At 41.7% G+C, this 14,752-nt stretch overlaps 2 protein-coding genes across 5 annotated transcripts in view; one reads left to right on the top strand and one right to left on the bottom strand.

Annotated features, from left to right (window-relative positions):
• GPSM2 (G-protein signaling modulator 2) overlaps positions 1-2,317 on the top strand; it is an 18,086-nt gene extending 15,769 nt beyond the window's left edge. Inside the window, exons 14-15 of the mRNA XM_017729736.1 lie at positions 1-71; positions 1,580-2,317. The exon at positions 1-71 is cut by the window's left edge and continues 35 nt beyond it. Coding sequence (XP_017585225.1) covers positions 1-71; positions 1,580-1,744 — 236 coding nt within the window. The 3' untranslated portion in view covers positions 1,745-2,317. The remainder of the gene's footprint in view (positions 72-1,579) is intronic.
• CLCC1 (chloride channel CLIC like 1) overlaps positions 1-14,299 on the bottom strand; it is a 15,475-nt gene extending 1,176 nt beyond the window's left edge. Inside the window, exons 1-10 of one of the 4 annotated variants that reach the window (XM_017729732.1) lie at positions 13,980-14,213; positions 12,163-12,258; positions 11,196-11,303; positions 8,583-8,804; positions 7,304-7,444; positions 6,447-6,540; positions 4,997-5,094; positions 4,774-4,920; positions 3,888-4,169; positions 3,093-3,338 (exon numbers count right to left, since the gene is read on the bottom strand). In XM_017729732.1, coding sequence (XP_017585221.1) covers positions 3,111-3,338; positions 3,888-4,169; positions 4,774-4,920; positions 4,997-5,094; positions 6,447-6,540; positions 7,304-7,444; positions 8,583-8,804; positions 11,196-11,303; positions 12,163-12,258; positions 13,980-14,126 — 1,563 coding nt within the window. In that variant the 5' untranslated portion in view covers positions 14,127-14,213 and the 3' untranslated portion in view covers positions 3,093-3,110. Of the gene's footprint in view, positions 1-3,092; positions 3,339-3,887; positions 4,170-4,773; positions 4,921-4,996; positions 5,095-6,446; positions 6,541-7,303; positions 7,445-8,582; positions 8,805-11,195; positions 11,304-12,162; positions 12,259-13,979 lie in introns of those variants that run through there. The other 3 variants (XM_008630223.2, XM_017729735.1, XM_017729734.1) reach the window with 3 other exon arrangements.
• Between the last annotated feature and the right edge of the window lie 453 nt (positions 14,300-14,752).

Genomic DNA, 14,752 nt, shown 5'->3' with positions numbered 1-14,752 from the left:
TGGGCCACCTCATGGCCAGCAACAACAGGGAACTGGATGATGACTTCTTTGATATATTGATTAAATGCCAGGTAAGTGCTTAACAACAAATTCCTCAGCTTCTGTCTCTGGGGACTTCATTTGTGCCTCCTGCTACTGAGTTCCTGCAAGTAAGCCACTTAGTTTATCATGTGCTTTGAGATACACATTGATCTGGCAGATAAGGAGGAACATAAGAGAACAAAAGATTAGGGCTGGGGGTTTAAGTTTTGGGACAATTCTTCTTTGTTGGTTTGTCTGTTTGTTTAATTATCCATTGTCTAGTAAGTGTAATTTTGGTATTTATACCATGGTAACTATTAAAAGTAAGAAATGATTAAAAAGTGAAGGAAAACAAGTGAGGCTATTACAAGGAGTGTAAAATGGTTTTAAGTGTTTAGATTTGGCACACTAAGGAGGGCACCTGATAAACCAGCAAGCCTAATTTATCAGCTGAAAGAATTCAGTATCCAGGTTTTGGTGGTAATAGTGGTCATCATTCCCATGAGGTTAAGTTTAACTGGTAACAGCTTATAGCAACATACAAGTGAGGTGACTGATGGTCAATAGAACACGGTGCGTATACCAATTAGACCAAAAAGAAGTTAACTAAAAAGACGTGCTGGTTTATCTGATGGGTTGATAAGCATCCCAAAATACAAAATTCAGATGCTGAGTTCTCCAGAGGTCAGTCAGTATGGTGGCCTGGGTGAGAAAGCAGCACCTGGAATTGAACCTTCACTGATGGTGACAGTGTTCATCAACCTGATGGAATACCATGTTCTGTTGTAGCAGCTTGTCTGTTTCCTTCTGTGAGTCAAGCAAAGAATCTAGAAATATTCTGTCTCATTTAGGAATGGAAAAATATTTAATCCCCTCTAATCAGAACAGATGCTCCTGCTTTAAACAAGCACAGAAGGATGGCTGTCTTTTGAGCCTTTTTGTCTCAAGGGTGCCTGTCCCAGGTCCATCCACCACTGAAAGCTGTGCTTTTCCTCCTGTGGCCACACTGCCATCCAGCAGCAGCCTGTTCCTGCAGAGAACAGCCCTTCCCTGCTGTGCCTGTGGCAGCCCCCAGCCTGCAGAAGCTGGCAAGGAGGGTGGCTGTGTGAAAGGAGCACAGCCCCCAGCCCAGCAGGGTTTGCAGGCAAGGGGCCTTCCCAAACCTCACACCACTGTGGCCATTTCTTAGTACCCATGTAAGGAAAGGAAGCCAACCATCCTTTCTGTTGTTTTGAGACTAGAAAGACCCTGTACTAATGCTAAAATTCTTCTTCTAGACAAAGGACACTTAAATCTCATTTTGCACTATTTTAAAGAACTGATCTGGGGGGTTATTTTCAGATACACGTGGACAAGTCTGTCAGAGGAACCATTTTATCTACACTTGGACTCAATTTCATTTGGCATGTTTAACTTCAAACAAAACTTAAAAATTAAATCTCTCTACTAGCTTTAAACCTGAAAACAAAAGCTTTTAGTAGCTTTTTCACTTAATATTGTTCATTTACTATGTATGTTCCTGTACATACGCGGTTTTTACTGCTTGGTCTGTCTGTAGGGTTCTAGACTGGATGATCAGAGATGTGCTCCTCCAGGAGCTGCCAAAGGCCCCACTGTACCAGATGAGGATTTTTTCAGCCTGATTTTACGCTCGCAAGGGAAGAGAATGGATGAACAGAGAGTCCACTTACCCTCGGCTATAAAGGGACCCAATTCCAGCTGAAGCCCCCCAGAGGCACGTACTGTACAGCAGCAGCCAGGGATCATTTTGGTTTGCTGGAAAAGCACACTTGCCTTTTTTAAGATGACTACAGTTAGTAACTTTGTCTCCTTTCTCCTGGTTTTTCACAGAAATAGCAGCAGCATCACACTCCTGAGCAGTAGTTCTAGAGTTGTCCCTGCTCCTGCAGGTGGCAGCTGCTTTAAGAGCAGTGTCTGAGGTACTGGGTCTCCCTCTTGTTTCTAGTCTATCAGAATTATGATTTTTTTTCTCTGTCAATTCTCTCATTGCTCAAGTGGATTCTACCACTGTCTCAATCTAGTATAAGACCTGAATTTTTATGTTCTTTTTAAAGAAAACTTGATTTTTTTTTCCCCCCTGATTTGTACCTCCTGAAAAAAGGTCCTGTTTTCTTTTATACTTTTTTAAAAAAATAATTAAAAAAAAAAAAGGAGAAATAGCTTCAGTATTTAGTCTCTTTGCAGAAACAGAGTTTGGAAGAAACAATCATTTCTACAAAAAAATTAAACCCTAGTTTTCATTCTGTTTAATAAAGAATAGATTTTTGAAACATGATGGGTTTTTTGGTAATATTTAGTTAACTGTTTCCCACATTAATTCAGAACAGTTTTGCAATCAGCAGAAGGTTTCAAGGGGTACTTGCTTTCAAGAGACAGCTGCTCATGCTGCTCTACAGCTTGCGTGGTACCTGCCCATGCACCAGGAATCACAGGGGTGGTGGGCACTGGGCACCAACTCACACAGGCCCGGGGCAGTTCCTGCAGCACCTCAATTTCCAGTGTCACACACAGCTGCTGCCTGCTGTACCTGACCTCAATTCCTCTCCTGCTCTGGCAAAGGACAGGCTGTGCTGGGAGAGTTCTGGGGACCAACCACTGGAATGTCCCCAGGGTAGTTCCTGGTCCTTGCCCTAAAAACCACTGCTACAACCTCAGGTTCTCACTCTCTGCAAATCATGACACCAGGAGGAAAGCCGTAGGATGTCCTACAACCCAGCTGACAAGAAGCAAACTGATTTTAAAGAACATAAACCTAAAGACAGACCTGAGACATATGAGCTAGGAATTAGTATTATGGGAATTACTCAAAACTTACTACACAAACCTTATTTCCAACAAGCAGCAACACTCCATGAGCCTGGGGTTTTTTGGCCACTTAAAGGCATATCATCTTACTTAACACCTTTATTTCAGATTCCAGACACGGTACATCTACTCACTCTCCCAGATTTTACAACCTGACCTTCCAGCTTGCTGTTGTTCTCTCTTCTACGCTTGAGAATGAGCAGAATTAGCAAGCATGTGACAAGTAAAGATTAGAGAAAACTTACGAAAAGCTTGGGTCTTCCTTAGTCTCTTTCCTGGGAGTCATGTAAAACAATCTTTTTCTTCTCTTCAGATGGTTCCATAGCAGAACTTTTCCCTTCTAGGTTTCTATTAGGGTCACCATTTTCTCCAGTCTCTCCCTCAGCTTTATCTGTCTCCTGTTTTTGCTGCTCAAGTGCAGGTTCTTCATTCAAGTTTTCAGCTTTGAGATTTCCAAGTCTATGCACTTCAGATTCAGTGTACAATCTGTTCTGCAAAAAAATCGTAACAATCAATTAAGCAGTCTAAAGTGACAGCATCTATTGTTTCAAGTGCATCCCAGCTCAGGGGGCAGAGCTCATCCAAAGCAACACAAGGATATTTTTTCCTGGGGAAACAGAACCTGTAAATAATGTAGAGTATAAATGTGGTTTGAATTTTCTATAGTTAACAGGAACGTCAGCACTGCTTTTTACCTTCTTCTGTGGGTTATCATGATTGCCCAGGCTGACCCAAGTACTGATCTCTCAAAACTGAAGTTGTGTTTAAAGAGTTTTAATTCAGTAGCTTCCTGACACAGTTAGCCATTGCAAGGTATTTTTCCAGAAGAAACACATCCAAGACACCTCTATCAAACTGTTCTTAGGGGAATATGTACTTCCTTAATTCCTCTCTCTCCCACATCTGGGTTAAGCTTCTTGTTTAAATGTGTTCTAGCAGGTGCCATTGCAATCTGTTCAGTTTAATGCCACCTCCCAGAGCACCAGGAGTCACAGCAGGTGCTGGTCTGTGGGACTCTGGTCCCTGGGGGACTCTGGTACCTGTGCATCCGGCTTGTCGCTGGTGTGCGCCGTGTCCGGGCTCCTGCTGCCATTGCCCGGTCTCGCCGTGGGGAGAGGCCTTGTGGAGGCATCCCCTCTGTCCTGGTGGCCTCTGGGGACAGAAGGATGCTTCTGCAAATAATACTCATCTGCTGGCCTCCCTTCGTACTGCCCGAAGGCTATTTGCTCCTGCTGACTCGCAGGCAGAGGAAGACTTTTCTTCTGAGAAGACGTTAAATATCTTAATGCAGACACTGATGATCCTGCACCATAGCAAAAAGCCTGGGGGAGAGGAAAAAAAACCAAATTGAGCAAAACACCAAATATCTGCAGCCTATGGTTTTCACACAGATTTCAGTGTCACATATCTGAAAGACTCTGGAAGAAAAGCTCAGGTGAAGAAAACAGCTCCAATTCCAGCATGCTGCAGTCTGACCATGCTGCAGGAACTGCCAGGCTGGATGCAGTTCCTTCTTGGTGCTACATTAAAGATGTTTAAGGCTCTAACTCAATGCTTTTGTGTACAAAATGCCAACTAGATGCCTCACTGTGTAAATGACTCAAAGAAGAAATGGGAACTAAGGTGCAATAAACTGTCAGAGAGTCTAAGATTTTAAGCAGTTCAATGCTATTATATCCCACTTGGGGTGTGGGAGAAGAATATGGTTTGAATACAAAACTTGGCTATTTTAATTCCTAGACCAATTGTAGTACGAAGTCTTTGTCAAGAAAAAATTCCCTTGTAGAAGTAATTTCATTTGTACTAAGAAATCTGTTCAGCTGTACAAGTAAGTAAGTAATATAATAGATAATACTTAAATATAAATACATTTAATATATAAAAAATAAAATGGAGCTTTTAAATATAAGAGAAATGTATACAAACCAGGACAGCCAGAGCCATCATAATGAGCACTGGAACCTGCAGAATTAATGGTATCTCCTTCATAAGTGCCTTGATGAACTCACCAATACCTTGTCCTACGTGCTTCAAAGGCTCAGTTACAAAGTTGGTGAAAGTTATTGCCAAGGCCTAGAAAAATACAAACAACAAACCAGTGTTGTCACACAAACAACAAACATGAACAGTCGCATTGGGCTTGGCATACCTTTGTTGGTGGAACCAGCAAAATAGGATTTACAAGCAGAGTTTCATAGTACTTCTGACAGGGATCGTTCTGAAACGTCCATGTACTTCTAAGCCATTCTGAAGTCAAAGCAGAGACATATTTTTACTACTTAAAAATACATTTTGTGACACAGCAGTAATACAGAAAGTAGCATTTCAGTTACAGATGGAAGAGAACTCTTCTAGATATGGTTCAGAACTGAGATTTATTTTTACACATCTGAGATTAGCTTGGCAGTACAGTTTATCCAGTCATGGGGATGCAGGAAGGAGAGGGAAGGCTGGAAAGAAAGAGGAGAACCTGAAGTTTTGCCATGTATAGTCAAGAAAGCTCTTTAGGTGAGCTTAGTACCCCAGAAGCCTCAGGGAAAAAAAGTCACATCTGTGGAAACTATGAACTTGCACACTGTGTTCACAGCTACTGACACAGCATCATTCTGTGTTATTGCTCATCTGCCAGTCTGCAGGAGATTGAAATTGTCTATTTTGCTTGCTAGATTCAAGGGTCTATTTTAGTTACAAGCAGAAAGTCTTCTTAAGGGAATTTTTACATTATAAACAAGTGATGTATGACATCAGTGTTTCTGTAGTTTGGTTTTACTGCAGTCAGAACATAAATCATTAACATTTATCAAAAACAGAGTCAAGAAATTACAAAGGGAAGACCATAACAAGCACTCTGTAAGAGCTGCCACCCTTCATCTACTTGCTATAGCACTGGATAGAAAGAACAGCTAATAAAAAAATCAGCTTTCTCTGTAAAATACTAACACTTGAGTAAACAATTACAGATCCAATTCCTGAAATCCATTGTATTCACAGGCCTGATACATGAAAAAAAAAATCCTTGTCCTGAACTCTGCCTGTCTGTCTTCAGTAAATGGCACTGAATGGTACTGGGGATGGTGGCTGGGGAAACATGGGGAAGTTAGACATAACACCATAACAAGCACTCTGTAAGAGCTGCCACCCTTCATCTACTTGCTATAGCACTGGATAGAAAGAACAGCTAATAAAAAAATCAGCTTTCTCTGTAAAATACTAACACTTGAGTAAACAATTACAGATCCAATTCCTGAAATCCATTGTATTCACAGGCCTGATACATGAAAAAAAAATCCTTGTCCTGAACTCTGCCTGTCTGTCTTCAGTAAATGGCACTGAATGGTACTGGGGATGGTGGCTGGGGAAACATGGGGAAGTTAGACATAACACCATGACATGCTCCAAGTACAGTGCTGTCATCAGCTCTCCTCCCAAGGCCTAGAAGACAAAGTTCTATGGGATGGAAAAAGGGTAAAATCACATAATCATGTACTGTAGAAAAATTCCCTGTACTACTAATGAAGAAATCTGAATATTCTGGGATACTGTGAATTGATATTTTGTGATTTTAACTACTACTGCAAAGTACCAACACAAGTACTCACCGATAAGACTTCCCCGCCAGTCCAGCTTCTCCTCACAGACATTATCAAACTGCCCCATCTTGGCAATCTCTGCCTGGTGCTGAGCAAAAGCCAGCTGCAGGAACAGCAGGGATGGGAAACACAGTGAGCAGGCTGCAGCCACGAGTGCTGCTCCTCAGCTATCTCTGTTTGCTCTCAGCAGGCCTGGGGTGGTTCCCCATGTAAATGAGAATTTCCCCACTGTCCCCCTGTAATGGCAATTCCCCATGTAATATGTATTTAGAAAAGTCTCCTTCTTTAGAAAAGTGGCATTCCACTCCTGTGCCAGAGCCATCCCACTCCAGCACTCTGCTATCCCTGGGTTTGACAAGCTGCAGCTCAATCCTGATGATAAGATGTGAGGGGCAGATTTTGTGGTGGGGCTATGATCTGGTAGCTTAAATTCCTCCTCAATAAAACTGATCCTATTGTACCATCAGCCACTTCATCACCATTAATGAAGCGTTTATCTGGTCTATCACATCAAACACACTTTCTGCCAGGGAATTTTAAGAAAAAGCCTCCTCATAATGTATTTCTGTGTAACTTTTCTACCAAGCTGCTTTAGTTAGAGGTCACATCTGCCTTGCCCACGTGGTGAAATCAGAGTTCTAGTGCTCTCTGAATTCTGTGCACCTCTACAGCAGGATAAAGTTGTCAGGGTTTCTTTTGTTCTTTAAGCCTAACACACCCATAAACATGTAAAATAAAATGTTTATCCATTTATTCTGCAGTTAATTAAGAGCTTTATGTAAACTAACCAAAGGAACTAAGTAACCTTAACTCCATCATAACTGTAAAGTTTTAAGCCAAAAAGCCATTAGGATTACAGAACTTACCTTATACAAGTAAAGCCAATTCCATGCAAAACTGATGAAAAAGCTTATTAATAAAACACGTTTTAGCTGAACAAACCAAAGAATACGTGTCCAGAGTTCTGTAGCTATTACAATTACAATGCACACTAAGCACAAGAGTAGCTGAAAAAGAAAAGAGGAAAAAAATTATGACCCACATTTGGAATTTTCCAAGCTTACTGACAGGACACATGAAGAAACTTCCAACTTTTGTTTTTACTAGTGTCATTTACACAGAATAGCTGAGAAGTGTTTCCTCAGTTCCACAGCCCATCTGTACAAGACAGAACAGTTTTGAGGCAGTACTAGTATTCATTCCTATCACAGCCTTACATTGCAATTGCTCACTTGCTTCTTGTGATCTTTAATTATTTCTTCCTTAGGATGTTAGTTACATTAGAGACCCCACTTCTAAATTATCAAATTGCTGTCAGTCAGTGCTTGAGCAGTTTGTGCCTGCCATGAACCACAGAACAACTGCTGCCAACTCCTGCACTTTGGTTAAGAGACAAAGTTACAGTTTGGGTACCAGCAGCAAGACTTCAGAGAAGCACTTCAGTGTCTTTCCACCTGAGGACCCCTATCAGAGGTTACTGACAGCTTGCTTTTGTCATCTGGCTTCCAGGGACCCCTCAGATCTAGACAGGCTACATGCAAGATTATGTCAGCATAAAACAGCGTATTTTGAATTGTAAAGATTTATTCAGAAAGCTTCAGCTTATTAGAGATCCTCAGTTTAGCACTTTATAATTCCCAGTCATCCTTTCCTCTCCAACACTACACAATTTTTTCCACAAAATTTGCAGAAGCCTCTCACCTATAGGAGTTCAAATATATCCTTGGCTCAATATAAATACATTCCAACTCTTGCAGAAACCAACAGATTCAACATCTACATGAACAAGAGACAAACCTGGAAAATCTATAATGCATGAGGTGTCAGCTCTAATGATAAGAAAGTGCTAGAGCATAATGAGTGGCAACACAGATATAAAAGACAAGAAAAAAAAAGCACACCAGAAAAAAACCCCAAACCAAAGCTACAATAAGAGCAGATGACCACACAAATAAAAAACTTGAATTCCTTCTTAAAGCAAATACATCCTTCAGCAACCATAAAAGAAAAGTGACTTACTGAAAGTATGATGGAAAGGACTGCTTTATGTGTGGAGTTAAGATGGTAATATTAATTGACTAGCCTTGCACAGAGAAACCGAAGAAAACGGCAATTAAAACCAACAATCAACCTTCATTCTCTTACCAAAAACAAATTATATAGATCAATTCCAAAAGCATCTTCAAATCTCCACTTCCAAGCTTGATCATCATGGTGTTTAAAATTTATCAAAATATCACTCAGTGCCTCATCCAGGGCACCTGGCTGCCAGGCTTCCTCATTGACAAACCTAAGGATCTCCACATACGTCTGTCTTGTAAGAATGATCTCAGCATCGTAATGGACGTAGCCCACGCTTTCCTCAGGCTGAATTCAAAGCAAAGCAAAACAATGGTTAAAAGCTGCTTATTTGGAAATAGAAGTGCATCCCTAGGCAAAAACCTATCATATTCATTCTGTACCAGCACCCTTCAGAAGCAGACTGCAGGATGAAAACATGGGACAGGGGGCACACTATGATCCTAGAACATTTTTGTTCATCTAAACTACATGAAACACAAATCAATTGGTTTGTAATCCTTAAATTCTACAGCAAAAACCCTAAAAAATAAAGTGAATTATCTCACCTGTCACTAAAATTTCAGAACCAGTGCTCATTAACAAGTAATAATTACATATGCACTACGTGTGCTTCAGTCATGACTGGATAATACAGATATAAGCTGTTAAATACTAAAATAAGTTTTACATTGCTAAATATGTTCCTTATTTAACAGTAATTTTACTTATTACTAAAAATCAATTCTACCTCTTAATAGAAAAAATCTCCAAAGATAATAAAGTGCCCAGCCAAAAGCTAAAGCATCATGCAGCCACTCACTTCCTCCAATATCCCTCCTGCTGGGAAGAAGAATCAGAAAAAAGGTAAACCTCATGAGCTGAGACAAGAACAGTTTAATAATTGAAACAAAATAAAATGTGATGGTAATAATACTATAGTCATGAAAAAGAGAGAAAGAAGGAAGTAAAACCCAGAGGAACAAGTGATGCACAATACAACTGCTCCCTTAGCTGACCCCTTAGCCCAGCCTGTCCTCCAGCAGCAATCAGCCCCTCCCAGTCAACTCCCCCAGTTCATCCTGAGCACAACAGCCATGGTTTGCAACATCCCTGTGGCCAGCTCAGCTCAGCTGTCCTGGCCATGCTCCCCCACAGCTCCTCCTGCACTTCCTCGCTGGCACGAGGCTCTGAGAAGTTCTTGACTTAGAGAAAGCACCACTGAAGAAACAACTGAAACACCAGTGTGTTATCAACAGTGCTCTCACACTGAAGCCAAAACACAGCACTGCATCAGCTACAGGAAGAAATTTCATTCTGTCCCAGCTGAAACCACTGCATAAAGAAAGTAATAAGGTGATTCTTACATGGAAACTCTAACAAGCTACTATTGCTTGATAGTTAGAATCACAGAATGGTCTGGGTTGGAAGGGACCTTAAAGATCATCTAGTTCCAATCCCCCACCATGGTCAGGGACACCTCCCACTAGACCACACTGTTCAAAGCCCCATCCAGCCTGGCCTTGAATGCTTCCAGGGATGGGGCATCCACAACTTCTCCGGACAACTTCTTCCAGTGCCTCACCACTTTCACAGCAAAGAATTTCTTCCCAATATCTAATCTAAACCTCCTCTCTTTCAGTTTAAAGCCATTCCCTCTTGTCCTAGCACTGCATACCCTTGTAAAAAGTCCCTCTTATAAGGTCCCCCTTTAGGTACTCAAAGGGTCTCTAAGGTCCTCTCCAGAGCCTTCTCCAGGCTGAACAGCCCCAGCTCTCTCAGCCTGTTTTTGTAGGAGAGGTGCTCCAGACCTCTGAGAATCTTTGTGGCCTCCTCTGGAGTTGGTCCAACAGGTCCATATTCTTTTCTACACTGCAGACCCCAGGGCTGGACACACCAGAGCAGAGCAGAGGGGCAAAATCCCCTCCCTGCTCTGCTGCTGCCCACACTGCTCTGGATGCAGCCCAGGGTGCTTTGGTTTTCTGGGCTGCAAGCTCACATTGCCAGGTTCACCAGCACTCCCAAGTCTTTCTCCCCAGGGACAGTCTCAATCCATTCTCCACCTAAGCCTATACTTGTGCCTGGGATTGCCCCAACACATGTACAGAACCTTGCATTTGGTCTCACTGAACTTCATGAGGTTTGCATGGACTCACCTCTCAAGTCTGTCAGGGTCCCTCTGGATGGCATCCCTTCCTTATGAGTACTGCCCTCAGCCAGGTTTAATTCTATCTGGGCTTTAGCTTTCCTAACCTGATCCCTGTTGCTGCTTGGACAATTTCTCTGTACTCCTCCCATGCTACCTTGTCCTCACTTCTACCCTCTGCAGGTTAACATGGTAGAGCTACAATACAGGCCTTAAAAATCTGCAACAACCCAAATCTAGCTCCTTCCAGTTTCCAACCATTAACATGAGCAGAACAAGGAGCTTCTATAGCTGCATCCCAGCAACAGATGTTTGGATACACTGAAACACAGCCTTCCTTTGGATGCTGTACAGATCAAATGGCAACTGTGTCTCCTCAGCAGTAGTGGATGCACATACTTGTATCATCTTGTCCTTTGCCAATCGGTTCCCTTCATTTCATTTAAAGTACACCAGCATAATTAATCAATGCTTGGTAACTGGAAGCTATATGAAGCAGTAATATGAATTCATTCTAATTAAGTATTTTTTTAAATGACTATTCAAATACTTACAAGGCCAAGTTTTCCAGCTTCATTTAAAATCTTATTCAAGTATCGCTTAAAAATATAAAAGCTGCGGCTTTCATGTGATTTGGCAATCCTCTTCTCACATTCTGCAATCTGCAATTGTGAAAAAGACACTTTTACTCACTTTGCTCAAACCAGCTTCTTCATAGGAGCATACCAACATTAAACTCAGGATTAACAGGGGCACTTCTGAACTTCTTTATTTTAGCAATGATCCCATGATTAGTATGCCAGATAAAAAGCGTATGCAGTTGCTGAAGACACTACTTTCCATGGGACTGGCCAGTACTGGAGATTTCACATCTGCTAGGAATATTCAAATCCTGACCTCAGTAAGGCTAGAAACAAATGTGAACATCTGGATCTCCTTGCATTTAAAGTTTGCATCGGGGGGACAAAAAAAAAAAAGAGAACTGCCAAAGATCCTACGTAGCTGAAACACCACTAAAATGACACACATCCCACTGGGTATCCAAATGGCTGAGGGCAGCGAGTGCCCCAGTGCCCACACAAGCATCGCCACACCCTGGGAGGGGGTCTGAGAGCAGCTCCTCAGAGCTGTACCACTGCACACTGCCATGGTCTCTGTGCCCACAACCCACCTCTTAAAATCAAACAGGACTGAACAGCTTGACAGCATGGGATAACATCAGCACCACACCTTTAAACTGTTGACACTGGACAGAAGCCCCTAGCTCCTATTGATTTTGTTACATTATAAAATATGTCAGGAAACAGACCTTTGTAGGCAGAACAACAACTTGAATTAAGCCACTTTCAGTCTCTCCTCTGCACAGAGGTTACCCCTCCATAAAGCATAAATTATGCCAGCAATGCACCTGTTTGATACTATCCAGAAGAGCATCATCAAAAAGCACAAACTATAAAACACTGGAAAATGTCTGAACTAATTAAAAAAAATAAAACACTGGAAATTGTCTGAAGAACAAACCTTGTGTTGCAAGGAATCTATTACCCTGGAACAACTTTGTGAGATTTCAGTACTGACTGTATCCAGAGCCTTATCCTCAGAGTCATGGTAGTTTCCCTAAAATTACAGAAGAAAACCATTTTTAGAATCCAACAATTTGACCAACATGCCCTGCTACACCTCTACAGTCACATCACTTCAGAAAGACCAAAGGAGCTAAAAACTGAGTACAGATCTTTGCTGCTAATACTCTCCCAATGACACTCCAGCTGCCTCTCTGCTGTTATTTTAGGCTCCAGACAGAGAACTGCTTTGAGTTTATCTCAATGCATGCAGAAGGTGAAATCTTGCCTGTCCTCCCCCACCTGCCCTTTCCCCTCCTTTGAGCGCTGGTGATCCACTGAGTGCATCAGATTAGATAATGGCACTGGCTAAAAACTGACTCAGCAGGCAAAGGGGCAGTTTCCAGCCAGGCAAACTCCCAGTCCAGCTGGCCACGCCACCAGCCAGACTGCAAGTAAACACAAACCCCATTTTGGGCTGCCTGCCTTTCTTTGCTCCAGAACACTATGTTTCCTGTTCATTACTCAGACTCAGTTTTGGCAGTGCTGCTTCTACACAACCAGGTGTGCACACTGAGGGAAGTCTCCACAGGGAAGCACAACAGCACATTAATCAGTGAACTCATGCTGAAACAAAGTTTGGTTTTGAAGGCTTGGGCAGCCCACACAGCCTACCCACCTAAAAACTCACTGCAGAGCAGAAAAGAAATCCTGAAAAGATGGATTAAGACAAAGTAGTAATTTTTTTCCTTTACTATGTAGTTCTATTTTTGTGGGAGACAGCAATAAAGCTACTACTTTTTTAATAAAAGCTGAAGCAGTTGGGCTCCAGGCTTAAAGACTCCAAAGCTTGCTGTTGCATCTTAGGGATGCTAATGACTATCAGGTGGACTTGGAGCAGCTGGAGGGTGATGAGGAAAGCTGTGGAGAGCAATAATGCACTCTGCATTTTTTAAGCTTCAGAGAATTATGTTCTGTAGTGTTTAAACAGTATTACTGAAGACTGTAAAACCAAACTTGAAAGGTGAATAATGGCAAGAATCAAGGGTGCCCATACAACCACCCCCAGTTTACAGTGCCACGTGTACACATATGCACTAGATAACCAACATGCATCTCGTGATATTTAGAGTCAGTTCCTCATACAAGGCAACAGAGACAATTCACCTTGTTAAAACTATTTTTTTTCCTACTTCATCTTCTCTTCAATGTTAAGGAATCATTAAAAGTACAGTTTTCCTTCTGAAAACCGAGGCCCAGCATTACAAAACACCACGGACTTTCACAATAGTCTCACACGAGAAATGGGAAACTGGCTCCTACTGCTAGGAAACTGGTTAATTAAAATAAAATATAATAATTAACTTTAACTCCCCCAACTTTTATCAGTTAGGAACCTGATTTTCAAGATATTTAGCACTATACTTGAGAAACTAGGAAGAGCTGCTTAACCCACTCCTTCTCAGAGCAGTAACTTGTGGTGCCACAACCTGCACAAATCAAGCACCACCTATGAAAATACAAAAAGCCTGCTTGATATGACTTGATCTGAGTGCAACAGAAGCTCATCAGGAAAACGTCCTGAGCTAATTACAGTAATATAGATCACAATTTCTTTCCTTGCAATTTTAACCATGGACACACAAGACTTTCCTGTGTATGGATTCAGGTACAACATAATAATCCCTTAAAAACACTGTACTACTATCATTATCTACTATCACCATTTAAGAGCAATCTTCCAAAAGCATGTGGCTGCTTGAGAGAGACACGCACCCTTTCTTCTTCTACCTTGTAAGGTCTTCTCATTGTTCCTGATGCTGCATCATAATTGAGCATATCAGTGGGGTCAATCCATTCATCTTCTTGAACTTTACAGCTCCCTATCAGCATAACTGCACACAATACCAAAGGAAACAGCATCCTGTATCACTGAATATAACAAGAAATTCAGATGTTTAGGTCAGGGTGTAACATGCTGTATGAAAAAAATGAAACAATCTTACATGAAAAAAGTACAAGTGGTGTTTTTTAAAAACTCAGTTCTTAAGCAGGTTTAAATTCACTCCCATATTTTTCCCCAACGAAAATGTTGGCAATAATATGCAACAATTAAACTGTATTATACGAGTGGCTCAATACCCCAGACTTTGTTATCAGCAGGTGTGTAGCACAGAGTTCAGCACTGCTAAATATGATAAACCATGCAGAACGCCACGACGAGCGTATTGTGTTAAGAGTAACACAATTTTTTCCGTCACATTAAGAAGAAGAAGATTTTGCAGAACATAAACTTCCTCAGATATGAGAGGGGCTGGGGGTGGTTGTGCTTTGATTCTGAGAAATCACCAATTCAGCACTAAAAAAGGAAGCACAGAGCCAGTGCAGCACTGTGAGTCCAGTCACTTTCAATAAGAACTACCACACTCACAGATTCACAAACAGCATGACAGACACACTGTAAGGCTGGTCATGCCCAACAAACTCTCCTGGCCAAACCACAGTCTGGAAACCTTCAACAACCCTCAGGTGCAAAATACCGTCATTTG

The sequence above is a fragment of the Corvus brachyrhynchos genome, unplaced genomic scaffold (assembly GCF_000691975.1).
Source record: "Corvus brachyrhynchos isolate BGI_N302 unplaced genomic scaffold, ASM69197v1 scaffold101, whole genome shotgun sequence".
In the NCBI taxonomy this organism is placed as follows: domain Eukaryota; kingdom Metazoa; phylum Chordata; class Aves; order Passeriformes; family Corvidae; genus Corvus; species Corvus brachyrhynchos.
The sequence above is the reverse complement of the archived record's forward strand: the minus strand, read 5'-3'. Positions and strand labels throughout refer to the sequence as shown.